Here is a 16,034-nt window from a genome sequence, read left to right on the forward strand (position 1 = left end):
GCTGTGGAGCGTCCCCAGGCTCGGGCTGTAGACCGGGCCCGGGCTCCGCGGGGCTGCCGCAAGGATGCAGCGGCCTCAGGGCTGGGCAGCTTCATTCCACCTCTGGAGCCTGCCCCGGGGCTCTTTCTAAAGGCCGGTCCAAAGCTAGGCGGCTCCGACAGGTGTAAGAGGCGGAGCTGGGAGCCCCGGGCCAGGGCGGAGAGGGGCGGGCGGGGAGGACTGGTTCCATCCCCTCCTCCGTCCACGTGTTCAGGTCCCGCCCGTCAGCGCTCATAGCCAATCCAGAAAGAGAGCGCTTTCTCTCCGCCCCTTCTCTGCCGGAACCGCGCCCCCGCCGGCAGTGACGTCACGCTCTTGCCCTTTCAGCCGCGGGATTCAAATTTCCGGAAGCCGAGGAGCGTTCGGCTGTGGAGGAGGGCGGACGACGTTGTAGTCTCAGGTGGGTGGTGGCGCCGGTGACCGGGGTGGGCCGAGCTCCGTCCGTCGTCAGGGGATGGGCACCGGGGGAGGCCCTGACGGAGGAGGCCGCAGACCCGGGATGCGCGAGGGCCCCGCCCCGCGGCCGAGGTTGTCTGCGACGCCCCGCCCTGGTCCTAAGGGCGGCGGTCCCAGATTGCGGATTTCCCTCGCCTTTCCCTCGCCTCCGGATTCTGTGGTATCACGGAGTCGTGGATTGGGGACCCCAGGCGGAGATCGGGCCGGGGAGGCCTTCGCCTTCCGAGTCGGGGTCCCTCCCTCGGAGTCCCCCTGCGCCGCTCGGTGGGTGGGTCCCCTTCTCCAACGTTCCAACGCTTCACACCTTGTTCTGCAGCTCTTTAATATATCTGCCTTGTGACCCTGCGTATTAAAACAGTCTGTGTCTATCTTGTCTCCCCCCCAGACTGTAAGCTCCGTGGGGGCAGAAACTGCGTCTTATCTAATTTTTTTTGTTTTGCTCTCCCTCCCACCAGTAAGATGCTTAAATACTTGCTTGTAGTTGTATTCCCAGCACTGTATCCCCAGCTGCCCCCTCCCTCCCCCAGATGGCATACAGTTTTATATAGGTTCTACACATACATTCCTATTAAATACATTTTCACCATAGTCATGCTGTGCAGAAGAACTAAAAGGAATGGGAGAAATCATATAACAAACCAAAATGTAATACACGCAAGACCTGTTACATTCTGTGACTGAATGCCGTAGTTCTTTCTCTGGATGCCGAAGGTGTTTTGCCTTAAAAGACTATTGGGAATTTTTTTAAGTCCTTGCATTGCAATGAAATTTCAAGTCTACCAGAAAATACTGTGGCACATTGTGGTCGGTGCTGCGTACACAGTTCTCCTGGTCCTGCTCCTTTCACTCGGCATCAGTTCATATAAGTCTTTCAGGCCTATCTGAAGTCTTCCTGTTCATCATTTCTTGTAGCACAATAGTATTCCATTAGATTCATATACCACCACTTATTCAACCTTTCCTCAGTTGATGGGCATCCTGTTGTCCATTTTTTGGCCACCACAAAGAGTGCTGCTGTAAATATTTTTGTACATGTGGGACCCTTTCCCATTTTTATGATCTCTTGGGGATACAGTCCTAGAAGTAGTATTGCTGGGTCAAAGGGTATGCACATTTTTGTAACCCTTTGGGCTTAGTTCCAAATTGCTCTCCAGAATGGTTGGATCAGCTCACAGTTCCACCAACAATGTATTAGTGTTCTAACTCTCCCACATCCTCTCCAACATTTATCATGTTCCTGTTCTGTCATGTTTGCCAATCTGATAGGTGTGATGTGGTACCTCAGAGTTGTTTTGATTTGCATCTCTCTAATCAGTAGTGATTTAGAGCATTTTTTCATATGACTATAAATATCTTTAATTTCTTCCACTGAAAACTGCTTGTTCATATCCTTTGACCATTTATCAATTGAGGAATGACTTGTATTTTTATACATTTGACTCAGTTCTCTATATATTCTAGAAATGAGGCCTTTATCACGGACAGTAGCTGCAAAAATTCTTTCCCAGTTTGTCTGGTTGCATTGGGTTTGGTTGTGCAAAAACTTTTCAGTTTAATGTAATCAAAATTATCCATTTTGCACTTCATAATGCTTTCTATCTCTTCTTTAGTCAAAAATTCTTCCCTTCTCCATAAATCTGATAAATACACTATTTCTTGCTCCTCCAATTTGTCCATAGTATCAATCTTTATACCTAAATCATGTACCCATTTGGACTTTATTCTTGTGTATGGTGCCAGGCATTGGTCTGTGCCTAGTTTCTGCCACACTGTTATCCAGTTTTCCCAGCAATTTTTGTCAAACAGTGAATTCTTATCCCAGAAGCTGGGGTCCTTAGGTTTATCAAACAATAGATTGCTATATTCATTGCCTGCTGTGACTTGAGTACCTAACCTATTCCACTTGTCTACCCTTCTGTGTCTTACTCATCAGTACCAAGTAGTATTGATAATTGCTGCCATATAATACAATTTGAGATCTGGTAGGGCTAGGCCACCTTTCCTAGCATTTCTTTGCACTAGTCCCTTTGATATTCTGGATCTTTTGTTCTTCCAGATGAATTTTGATATTATTTTATCCAGCTCTAGAAAAAAATTATCTGATAGTTTAATTGGTATGACAGTAAATTAATTTAGGTGGAATTGTCATTTTTATTATATTGGCTCAGCCTACCCACGAGCAACTGATGTTTTTCCACTTATTTAGATCTGACTTTATTTGTGCGAAAAATGTCTTGAAATTAAATTGTGCTTTAACAACTAGACTTTTTCTAGGAGGTCAGAACAGGGGAGAGCTCTATGAGGAATTGGGAATTGGAAAAGGCTTCAGGGACTTAGGACTTAAATTTGGTCTTAAAGGATGATAGGTTTTAATAACAGAAGAGAGAATAGAACAGCATGAGGAAGAAGAAATGAATATTGTATATTTGGGGGACAATAAGAAAATTAGCAGGATTAGACTGAAAGACTGGATTTGGGTTGTATTTGAAATGAATTTGGAAAGGTAGTGAGTAGTGTGGAGCCCAGTCATGGAGGGCCTACCTTAAAAACCAGACAGTTGGAAAGCCAGCTGTATATACCTCTTCCTTCTCCAGTCCATCTTTGCAAGCAACTGCCAAAGTAATATTCCTGAAGCATAGATCTGACCATCTACTTGTCCTACTCAATTTATCCTAGCGGCACTGTATTATTAAATTCCTCTTTGACATTTAAAGTCTTTTCTAGCCTGGCTCCAGTCTACCTTTCCAGCCTTATTATTCATTACTACCCTTATGCACTCCCTGGCTGTTAAAGCCCTTTACAACCTGACCCCCTTTCTACCTTTCCAGTCATCTTACCTTTTATTTCTCTCCATATACTTTGACATCCAGTAACACTGGTCTTTTTTCTGTTCCTACCACATTTAGATTCATCTTCCAACTCCTTGCCTTTCACTAACTTTCTCCTATGCTGAGAATGCTTTCCTTCCCACTTCTGATTTCTAGCCTCCCTGGCTTCCTTCAAGACTCAGCTTAGATCCCACCTTCTATAGGTCTTTCCTGGTCCTGTCTCTTCCCCTATTCCCACATAGTGGCGTCCCCCAAAATTACTTTCCATTTACACCATTTATCTTATATGAACATAATCATTTTGCATATTTTCTACCTCATTAGAACTGTAGCTCCTTGAAGAGTAGACCAAGAGCTTGGTAAAAAAAAAAAAAAAGGACAAAAAAAATATTGATGAAAATAATACCTTAAAAAACAGAATTGACCAGATGGAAAAAGAGGTACAAAAGCTGACTGAAGAAAATAATTTTTTAAAAATTAGAACTGGGCAAGTGAAAGCTAATGACTCAATGAGATTCTGAGGAACAATAAAACAAAATCAAAAGAATTAAAAATAAGAAAAATGTGAAATATCTCATCAGAAAAACAACTGACCTGGAAAATAGATCAAGGAGAGATAATCTGAGAATTACTGGACTATCTGAAAGATGTGATCAAAGAAAGAACATAGACATCTTATTTCAAGAATTTATCAAGGAAAACTGCCCCAATATCTTAGATCCAGAAGGTAAAACAGAAGTTGAAAAAATTCCACCTGTTACCTCCTGAAAACTCCCAGGAATATTACAGTCAAATTCCTGAGCTCCCACGTCAAAGACAAAAAATACTTCAAGCAGTCAGAAAGAAACAATTCAAATATTGTGGAGCCATAGTCAGGATAACACAAATTTAGCAGCTTCCACATTAAAGGAGTAGAGAGCTTGGAATATGATATTCTGGAAGGCAAAGGAGCTAGGCTTTCAACCAAGAATAACATTAGCAAAACTGAGTATAATCCTTCATGAGAAAAAATGGATATTTAATGAAATAGAGGATTATCAAGCATACCTGAAGAAAAGATGAAAAGTTGAATATTATAGAATAGAATGGAAAAATTTGACTTTGAAACACAGAAGATGCAAGGTAAATGTGAAATAGTAATCATAAAGGTGTCAATAAAGTTAAAACTATTCACATTCCTATCTAGGAAGATGATATATGCAATACCTAAGAACTTTATTATTATTATAGCAGTTAAAAGGAGTTTACAGACAGAGAACATGGATATGAGTTGATTATGTTGGAATTATCTCCAATAAATTGAAGGGGTGAGAAAAAGAGATGCATTAAAAGGAGGAAGGTAAAAGAAGAATGGGGAAAATTTTCTCACATAACAAAGGTATGCAAAGAAGAGCCTTTTCAGTGGAGGGGAAAATAGGGCAGAGGAATGTTAGGAAATGATTGAATCTCACTCTCATAGGAAGTGGTTCAAAGGGAGGAATATATGTATGTATGTGTATACATATACATACATACATACATATATGTATACTCTGTTGTATATGGAAATGTAAATTATCCAATAGGGAAATAGGAGGGGAAGGGAATAAAAGAAAGGTGGAGATGATAAAAAGGAGTACTGATTAATGGAGGCAATAGTTAGAAGCAAAACAGACTTTTGAGGACGGACAGGATAAAAAAAGAGAAAAGAAAGAGAAAAAAATGGAATGGAAGGAAAAACAAAGTTAGTAATCATTAACTGTGAATGTGAATTCCATAGAATGGAAGCAGATAGCAGAATGGATTAGAAACCAGAATCCAAATATATTGTTTACAAGAGACATACATGAAGCAGAAAGACACACAGAGTTAAAATAAAGGACTGGAGTAGAATCTAGTATGCTTCAGCTAAACTGAAAAAAGGCAGGAGTAGCAATCATGATCGCAGACAAAGCAAAAACAAAGACAAAAACAATTAATTAAAAGGGATAATAGAGCACCTACATTTTGCTAAAAAGTACCACAAACAATAAAGTAATATCAACAATTTTTACAGCAAGTTTCTCTGATAAAGTCTTCTTTTCTCAAATATATAGTGAGTATAGAACTAGGTCAAATTTATGAAGAGACATTCCCCAATTGATAAATGGTCAAAGAATATAAACAGGCAATTTTCAGAAGAAGAAATCAAAGCTATCTATAGTCGTAGGAAAAAAATGCGCTAACTCATTATTGACTAGAGAAAGGCAAATTAAAACAACTCTGAGGTACAAATGCTGGAGGGAATGAGGGAAAATAGAGGTACACTAATGAATTGTTGGTGGAGTAGTGAACTGTTCTAACTATACTGGAGAACTATTTTGAACTAGGCCCAAAGAGCTATAAAACTGCACACTCTTTGGCCAAGCAATACCACTACTGGGTCTGTATTCCAAGCACATTAAAAAACAAAAAGGAAAAGGACCTACACGTACAAAAATATTTATAGCAGTTCTTTTTTCATTATGGCATAGTATTGTGGCATGATTAGGAGGGAAACATGGCAAGACCTATATGAACTAACGAAAGTGAAATGAGAAGAACCAGGAGTTCATTATGCACCATAACAGCAACATTGTAATGAGGATTAACTGTGAAAGAATTGGCTACTCTGTTCAATACAATGATCCTAGACAATTCCAAAGGATTCATGATGAAAAATATGCCTTCTACCTCTGCAGAGAGAACTGAAGAACTCTAAATACAAATTTAAGTATAATTTTCTCATTTTCTTTATTTTTCTTGTGTTTCCCCCCAATATGGCTAATATGGAAATGTTTTCCGTGATTTCACAGGTATAATTGTTGTCCCATTGTTTGGGGAACAGTAGGGAGGGGAGGGAGGGAATTTGGAACTTAAAATTTTAAAAGAATATTAAAAATAAATAATAAATTGAAGTATTTTTTTAAAAAATATCATTAAAGCATTGTTTATAATAAAGCACCATGTATAGCTTGGCAGTGTGTTATAAGGTGGCCTATTAATTTCAAACTATCAAGAAAACATGGAATGTGGCCTGTATATTAAGGAGAAAAAAAGACAGGACACTGCTTAGATAGTGAGTGAAACTTTTTGTCTTAACTAACTTCTGTAACTTTCTTGGCTCTTTCACACTTACGATTCTATTTATTTGGATTCATCACAGCATGCCAACATGATACAATAAGAGAAATAAAGATAGGAATTAGATCTATGATTACATTGGTATAAGGAACTCTGTGGTGAGGAACTTCCCTCTACCAATGCAGGTTAACACCTTTTATGAAACCTATAGTCTCAGAAAGTTACCTACATTCACTAAGAAGTTAAATGACTTGCCCAAATCCACACAGTCAGCATAGGAGGCAGCATGATATAGTAATGAGCAAGCTTCAAAGCCTGGAGGACTTGGGTTCAAAATCTGCCTCTGACACATATTGGCTGTAGAATAGTAAGAGTGCTTAAAAAATTTTTAAAAAAATCAAACAATAAAAAATCACAACTAACTGTATATTAAGGGCTGGTGACAAGAAATGATCAAAATACTAGCCAATTGGCCTGGAAAGTAAAGTGAGAAGCTTACATCCTCCTCTTACCTTTATATCCCCAATTAATTGAAATTAACCAATTAGTAAGCATTTAAACACCTACTATGTAACAGACACTAAGCTGCTGTGTATACGAGAAACATTTAATAGTCTCTGCCCTCATTAAACAACACATACATGAATAGATATAAGGTAATGGGGAGTGGGTGCAGAGGGTGTCATTAGCACCTATATAGGTAGTGTGGGAAGATCAGAAAAAAGTCTTATATAAGAGGTGGTACTTTAATGATGTTATCTTATTTGCTTTGCCACACCCATACCCATGGGGTAGGTAGTGTTAGATGCAGAAACTGAGGATGATTTGATAAAGGATAATTGACTTGCCCAAAGTCACATAGTAAATGGCAGAGACAGAACTGGAACCCAGATCTTCTGATTCCAAATTCAGTAGTCTTTTCCTTATATCACACTGGCTCTCTACTACTCCCAGTCATTACTTCTGGGATTTGCCTACTTGATTTTTTTCATTTTTGGATTCCATGGATATTGTCATTTTTTCTGTACGGTGCTCAGTCTTATTTCTTTCTCACTTAAACCTATATCCATCATCTCCTGAGTGCTTGCTGAAAGAGGTTATTGAAGTACATTGTACTTGAAACTAGATTTAGTGGGCTCAGGTGCTATTTAAAAGCTCCATCACCTTGTGAATTTATTGTATGTATTGTATGTATGTGTGTAATCCTCTATTCATCTGTAAAACTAGGGATAATAATGAATATCCTTGCCTCACAAAGTTGTTATAAGGATTAAATAAGGTAATGTCTGAGAAAGTGCTAAATTGTGAAGTGCAATAGAGATGTAAAGGATCACTTAGCATTTTTTTCTAGGTTGGAAATGTTCTTAGTTGTGACATATATGGTAGAACCAATGTATGATTTGAACACCTTTTCATTTTGGGTTCATCTTTTGCTGAGAGCAGCTGAGTACGTATATCAATTCAATCTTTCAACTAATATCCTTTTATATACTTTCATTCTTGTTTTTACAGAATATTCCAGATATGTCCTCCAGAAATCCCAAAGATTTTGTTAAAAGTAAATTAGGATTAAAGACTAGCACCTCCAAATCTGAAACTCATTTAGAGAACTTTAAGAAAGAAAATGCAGCCTTTAAAATGTCTATGGAAGAAAATGCAAAAGAAAAGGAGGCAGAAAAAGAAAGACACAGACTTCTACAGGTAGATGGTTTTACACATTCTGTTCATCATTTCCTCCCCTTATCCTATTAACTTCTGACATATGTAATTCTTCAAAGATCAATCTGATGAAAAGGGTAGATAATATCGAGACTGCTTTAGAATATTACTTTGTCTTAAACATACCCAAAGGGATTTTAAATTCACACATAATTCATTGAAATCATTAGGTGTATATTAGATATAGAGTTAAAATGTATGTTAGAAGTCATCTAATATAGAACCCTCTCATTTTAGAAGTGAGAAAAGAAATGAGACTACGAGAGGTTAAATGACTTACCCAGGGTCATACATGTTAGGGGAAGAACCCAAGTTTTAAATTCAGGTCCTAAATCCAACTCCAGCAGGCCATTATATATTAACATGCTTTAGAAGTGACCTATAGAATCTTTACCAAACAACCTAATAAATTTTTTTCTAAAACTTAAAAAAAGTCTTTATATGATTCCATAATGTCAGTACTTCACTATTATTTATCTATAAAACACATTTAACTAAATTTAATTGCAGGAGTATTTTTAACTGGATTTTTCTTTTCTAAAAATTTTAGTCTATATAAATTATTTTGTATTTACGATTTTCACATTTTATAATTTAAGTTATAGACTGGCTGTTTTGTGGTCATTGCATCTTATTATTTTATCAAATACCAGCCATTTTCATGTTTTAAAGTATTTGATTTTTCCTGAAACATATACATACACATATATACTTAAATCAAATCTTTGTCATGACCACACTCTGGTTTGTCTCTTCACTAACTTCTTAAAATCAAGGCTGTTCTTTTGAGATTACTGAATTAACAATGTGAAAATTTCATGTGAATATTTAACACATTTTCTTATGTCATAGATTATCATGCATTTAGATCATAAATTTAGGTCTGGAAGGACCCTGAGAGAGCATTGAGTCCAACCCTCTTATTTCACAGATGAGGAAATTGAGGCCCAGAGATCGACTTGCCCAGGGTTATATACCTAGTAATTGTTCAAGGCAAGATTTGATCCCAGGTCTTTCTAAGTCCAGTGCTATATTCACCATGTTACCTTTCACATCTTGGCTTCCTTTTAGGTAGTCTGATAGTTTTCCCCATGCAATTTTAAGTAAAGTGCTTATTAAATTTCAATTTATCCAGAATAGCTTTTGGACTTTAGGAAGGAGTAGTTATTTGAGATATTCTAAATATCCTTAAGCCTTTTCAAGTATTTGAAGACAATAAGATTGTCTTTCTTACTTTTCTGTTGTATAGACTAAGAAGCCCCCAAATATTCTATTTTTGTGTGACATTGTTTCCAGACCCATTTTCCCATTCCTTTGAATACACTTTAGTTTGTCAATACTTCTCTTAAAATGTAATACCCATGCATAAAATACTTATGAGTCAATCTACCAAATCTACCAAACACTCAATACCTGTATAGATTCAATTACAAGATGTTCCTTAGACACATAAAGAACTACTTAAATAGCTGAAGGAATAATCAGTGCTCATGACTAGACCATGAAAAAATAAAAATGATGCTATTTCTGAAGGTAATTTATAGATTTAGCATTATACCACTCAAACTACCAAAGGAATATTTTATAAAGATGTATAAAAATGATCATTTAGAAATGGTTTATACAGTCTTTACTTCTACCAAACAACCTAATAAATTTCCTTCTAAAACTTAAAAAAAAGTCTTGATTCCATAATGTCAGTACTTCACCATTATTTATCTATAAGACACGCTTAATTAGCTTTTGGACTTTAGGAAAGGGCAGTTAGTTGAGATAGTCTAAATATCTTTGAAGTCTTGCAAGTATTTGAAGACAGGTTGTCTTCCTTCACTTGAACTCATTCCAAGCTAGCCCTCCCATAAATATACAACTGATTTTTTTTAACTCAGTGAAAGACTTTATGTTTATCCTGTTAAGTTATATCTTTCTGTTATCATGAGTTATGAATTATTATTAATTATTCTGAAAGGATATTTCAAATGATGAAAATTTTAAGTGTGCTTATATTCTTATGTTTTGTATGATAAATGGGTAATTGCTAGGTGTAACTGTCTCTACTTATTTCCTATCATTACAAATTTCATAGAATGTCTTCTTTGACTTCAATTGATAAGAATATTGAACAGAGTAGTACCATGGACAGAGCCCTTTGACACCACAGGCAATTAATCAACACTCAACAGGTTAAACATGAATACAGTATTAGTACTGTTACTAGTTACTGGTACTACTGGCTAGATTTCTTTCTTTATCTCTCTTTCTCCCTTCTTTCCTTCCTTCCTTCTTTTCTTCCTTTCTTTCGTTCTTTTTATTCTCTGAAACCTTAGACTCAGTGCACTCTGAAGCCCATACATTGAACAGCAATGGGTCCCTGCCCAAGCTCCATTTAATGGTTGTTTTGGACCCTCCTGGTTTAGAGTGAATGTTAATAGTAACTGTTTCTCTTTGAAACAACAATCCTGAGGCTCCTGCCCCTATTTATTTTTTTTCTTTTCTATTAAAGGGGCCATCCCCCGACTACTTTTTAAAGAGGCCTATTCACTGAATGGGCTTTACCTCACTTTAAGTGAGTACCTGAAAAGGCCTTAGCCAAAAAGGACAAAGTCTCCCATTGCATCCTGGGCCATCTCCAGTCATCCTGATGAATATCTGGTCACTGGATTCATATGGCTCAGGAGGAGAAGTGAGGCTGATAACCTCCACAGCCCTCCCTCACTCAAAACAAAGTCAAGTACAAGTCATTGTCATTGTTTCTCTGATGTCGTGATTCTCTTCAAAACACGAAGAATGAACATAACAAGTAGGTTGTCACCAGCAGCAAAAGTTTTTTTGTTTTTTCCAGTTTGACACAAAACCCTTTAAATATAAGATTTATGTAATTTAGTTTTTACCCTACCTTTATTATTTATTCATATGCTAAAAAAGAAAGATAAGGCATCTCACTTTTTCTTAATTAGCGTCTTAATTTTGAATTAATCTGAAAGGGGAAATGGGGGAAATGTTTCTACATCCAAAGAAGAAGCTACAGCTGTTAAACTATGACTTTTTATTTTAGTAGTGCCTGAGTTCCTAATAGCTCACTCCTTATAATTTCCTTTAAGTAGGAACTCTACCTTCTTACCTGTCTTTAGTGTTCTTCTAATCAAATGAAGATTGATTTATTCCTAGGAATTGAGGCTAAAATTGAGAGAGAAGTGGGAAGTTCTTGGCTTTGTGTATGAGACTGTGGTAGTAAAATATTCAAATATTCATGTTTATTTCTTTACATATTTTTCAAATTTAAAAAAATTATTTGAGTACTAATTGAAAACTTTATTTTGTAGTGATATTCATTATCTTGTCTTCATTTTGACATTTGTATCACATTGTTTGTCATGTTTGAGTTAGCTTTGTAGTAATATTTTTACCTTTTTTTTAAATCTAGAAAATATCTGCCCTTGAAACTGAAAAGGAGAAGAATAGTTACCATCTGGCAGAGAAAGAAAAAGAAATACAGCTATTAAAAGCCCAGCTGAAATCTATGAGCACCAGTTCTTTACTGAGTCAATTAGAAGAAAAAACCAAAGAGGCAGAAAGGAGAGATCAACTCTTAAAGTCTTTATCAGAAGAGACCGACATTTTAAAAAAGCAGTTATGTGCAGCAACCACAAGAGTGTCAGAACTTGAAAGCAAAGCCAATATACTTCATTTATCACAGGTATTTAAATTTAAACAAGAAATCCTAGCATCTGAATTATTTTGGTACATAGTTAGACTTAGAAAATGTATTTTGTAACTCTAGTGTGACTATAGCAAAATATATAATAGAAATTATCTCATGATTTGTAGGGTAACTAATTTCAGCAACTATTTTCTTTTACCCCAGCATTATTCTTTTTTTTTTTTTAATTTATTTATTTAACTTTTAACATTCATTTTCACAAAATTGTGGGTTCCAAATTTTCTCCCCATTTGTCCCCTCCTCCCACCCCAAAACACCAAGCATTCTAATTGCTACTATCACCAATCTGCCCTCTCTTCTATCATCCCTCCCTTCCCTTGTCTCTATCTTCTCTTTTGTCCTGTAGGGCCAGATAACTTTCTATACCCCATTGCCTGTATTTCTTATTTCCTAGTAGCAAGAACAGTACTCAACAGTTGTTCCTAAAACTTTGAGTTCCAACTTCTCTTCAATATAGGCCATATCTGTGTAGTTTTGCAAATGACTTCCATAATAGTCGTGTTGTGTACTACTAACTATATTTCCCTCCATCCTATCCTGACCCCCATTGCTTCTATTCTCTCTTTTGATCCTGTCCCTCCCCAAGTGTTGACTTCAGATTGCTCCCTCTTCCCATTGCCCTCCCTTCCATTATCCCCCCCACCCTGCTTATCCCTTTCTCCCCCACTTTCCTGTATTGTAAGATAGGTTTTCATACCAAAATGAGTGTGCATTTTATTCCTTCCTTTAGTCGAATGTGATGAGAGTAAGCTTTATGTTTTTTTCTCTCACCTCCCCCCTTTTTCCCTCCACTGAAAAGTCTTTTACTTGCCTCTTTTATGAGAGATAATTTGCCCTATTCCATTTCTCCCTTCCTTCTCCCAATATATTTCTCTCACCCCTTAATTTCATTTTTTTAAGATATGATCCCATCCTATTCAATTCACTCTGTGCTCTGTGTGTGTGTGTGTGTGTGTATGTGTGTGTGTGTGTGTGTGTGTGTGTGTGTAAGTAATCCCACCAACTACCCAGATACTGAAAAGTTTCAAGAGTTACAAATATTGTCTTTCCATGTAGGAATGTAAACAGTTCAACTTTAGCAAGTCTCTTATGACTTCTCTTTGCTGTTTACCTTTTCATGCTTCTCTTCATTCTTGTGTTTGAAAGTCAAATTTTCTTTTCAGCTCTGGTCTTTTCATCAAGAATGCTTGAAAGTCCTCTGTTTCATTGAAAGGACATTTTTTCCCCTGAAGTATTATACTCAGTTTTGCTGGGTACCCCAATATTATTCTTGCTGAACTGTTCATTTGTTCATTTTCACATAAAAATAGTTGTATCAGAATTAGTTTGTCCAAGCTAGTTATGTAATAGATGCTGTAAGGATAAAACCTGTATTGCTGCTGAAAATTTTAACATTTTCATGGAAGTGTTTGGAAGAAGTTAAATATTACTTTCTTAAATGAAATGCTTGATTTTTAAGAGTATTTTTCAATATACTTTGATAACATGGGGGCAATTAGTATTAGAATATCATTGCATGTTGCTTCTGTTTTATCCACCAATTTATTTGCTATTAATGTTTTACATAAGTTATATTTATATATAATTGAAAGTGCTGTCTAAGGGGGTTAGATAAGATCAGAGATAGCTAGATCTTCCAAAAAAAAGTCAGCCTATAAAAACCAAACTAAAATATTTGAATATGGAATGCAAACATTAATTTTTAAATAGAAATTCTAATTTTAAATAGAAATTTTAAATAGAAATTGATATTTGGGAGGTAATATAGAGAGTCTTAGAATCAGGAAGACCTGAGTTCAAGTCCTGTCTCTAGCATGTACTAGCTGTGTGAGAGCAGTAAGTCATCTAACCTCTCAATTCTCCAAGCAACTCTCTTTAAAATAATAGCTTAAACACTAGCTGCTGTCTGCACCTGTGGAGGGAGTTCCCTACACCAATGAAATCACAATTCCAAACAAATTTTTAAAAATCATTTATCAAACACCATTGTATCTATAAGTAATTTTTCCATTCTGATACATTATCCTTGGCCTCCTCACCTCTTGTTATTGTATTGTGTGCCAAGGAGTCATGGCAAGATACAAAATAGAATATAGAGCAGAGTCTTTAAAAAAAAGCTTTTGAGTTTTTCAGTCAAAAATGGCAACCAGATTCTTTATTACTAAATCTTAAAGAGCTAAAATATCTTTCCATTATAGGCTTTTTATGATCTGGTCTGAATACTTAACTATTATTTTATAATCATCTATATAGCTGACAGGGTAACAAAAAGACTTTTGGAATGAAACTTAAAAAAACAAGCAGGTACTTACTATGTTTTGACATGACAATTCATTGTCTCTCGAAAGACATTTAAATAGTACAATAATTTCCATTTGGATGAAAATCTTTAGACTATTTGTGAGCTATTTACAAGGAAGTTTGGGCCATTGCGGTGGGCTAAAGCACATCATACCTGAAGAACTCTGCTTCTTTCAATCTACTTAAATTTCCAAGAGATCCCTATTCCATCTGCCTAAAACCATACAATACTTTTGTGTCCTGATAGTTCCTCAGAATATGCCAGTCTGGGATATATAGGTACCTTTAGTTTTGTACTGGAAATCATGAGACTGGAGAGATTCATAAACTTATATTTAGTCTAAGCACCTAATACCTTTGATTTGTTTGTAGAACGTGGCTACAGGTTTCACTGAATCATCTGTGGTTAATATTCATGCAGTGGAAATACAGCTGAAAGACGTAAGTTCAATGGGCATCTTCCTTTTGATGAGTTTTTTTATTTAAATGGGAGCTTACATTCTATGGCACCATATGCATAGTATAATTTTAATAAGTTACTGAAGAGCTAGCAGAGTTGAATTTTTTTAAGAGACCCCCCCCCCCATGCTGATATTTCCCCATGTAGCCTAGAGAACTTTAGAAAGTTTGTCCATTGCCATTAGTGGATACTGAAAATTTCCCTCTTCCTAAAGAATTCCATACCTTCAAGTCATCTATAATACATCACCTATAATGTAATTAGTTGTCAGAATCAGTTTTTATAAGCTGTCCTCCTTTTTGTCTTTACCTATATAAATTATAATCTCTTTTTACATGTCTCATTTTTAAGATTTACATTTCCTAGTTTGAAAAATTATTTAATCTTGTAATCCTTAGTCATAAAATGAAGAAATTATGTTTTGCTCTTAGTCATGTGATTTTACTCTAGACTCACACATGTATTTAATAAAATTGTACTTTTACATGACTTCTTAATAAATTATACATGGATTATTAACATAATTAAAAATGAATAAACTAAAGATACTATAAAATATATGTTCATAGGCCATCTTTTCTCTTTTTGATATTTAACACATGAGGGTTAATGATAATCATGAGTTGATTATCAGACCAGCAGTTGTCATTTGAACCTGAAAAAGTAACTGGCCTGAAAAACGTACAGATGGACTTTTAAGGTTTCTGCTTTATTCTGACCAGTAAGTACACAAACCTTCTGTGAAGTAGTTTTGCATTCTGGAAGGAGAAATGGAATCAGTTTACTCCCCTGCAAAAAAGGTCACAATGGAGCAGCCCAAACTTTGTCATAGTGCCTCTTCTAGAGGTAATTGAAAAATTCAGTTTTATGTGATTGGCCTACCTCCTTTTCCAATCATACCAATCATTCTCAGCAACATCTTTTACTTTACTTCTTGTATGAAGACTATTATTGGCAACATGCTGCAACCTACTTTACCATGAATCTTTCTGTTGCCCTTTGGGTCACCCAAACATTTATTCTTCTGAGGTGATGGTATTTCATGATTAATAGCCATTTGGCATTGCCATGAAAATATTGGTGTTAAAAATGCACTTTTACAGCGGAGAACAGGTTGTGAACTTGGAAAACACAGTACGATTTTCCAAATGTAATCTAGGCTATCTTCTTCCTGTTCATTTCTGGAGCCAACTCATTGGCCATCTTCAGTACCCAGAATGTGTAGTTGAATGGATTACTCATTCAACCATACATATTTTTTATCTACTTGTGTGAATTGCTAGCTTCTCAAATGACCATGGGTCTTATTACATAGGTTCTTTAACATTATTGGGCTTTATACAATCACCATAGTATTATCTTCAAACTGGTACAACTGACAAACATTTCTAGCTATAAAGTGCTCCTCTTCCATTTGTGTATATGAAAC

At 36.2% G+C, this 16,034-nt stretch overlaps 1 protein-coding gene across 2 annotated transcripts in view; it reads left to right on the forward strand.

Moving 5' to 3' along the window:
• The first annotated feature begins 305 nt into the window (after positions 1-305).
• Positions 306-16,034, forward strand: part of CEP55 (centrosomal protein 55) — a 37,921-nt gene continuing 22,192 nt past the window's right edge. For both annotated transcript variants that reach the window (XM_072625468.1, XM_072625477.1), the window contains exons 1-4: positions 306-439; positions 7,917-8,105; positions 11,548-11,820; positions 14,518-14,586. In XM_072625468.1, the coding sequence (XP_072481569.1) occupies positions 7,929-8,105; positions 11,548-11,820; positions 14,518-14,586 (519 nt within the window). In that variant the 5' untranslated portion in view covers positions 306-439; positions 7,917-7,928. The remainder of the gene's footprint in view (positions 440-7,916; positions 8,106-11,547; positions 11,821-14,517; positions 14,587-16,034) is intronic.

Source organism: Notamacropus eugenii, chromosome 1, assembly GCF_028372415.1.
Source record: "Notamacropus eugenii isolate mMacEug1 chromosome 1, mMacEug1.pri_v2, whole genome shotgun sequence".
In the NCBI taxonomy this organism is placed as follows: Eukaryota; Metazoa; Chordata; class Mammalia; order Diprotodontia; family Macropodidae; genus Notamacropus; species Notamacropus eugenii.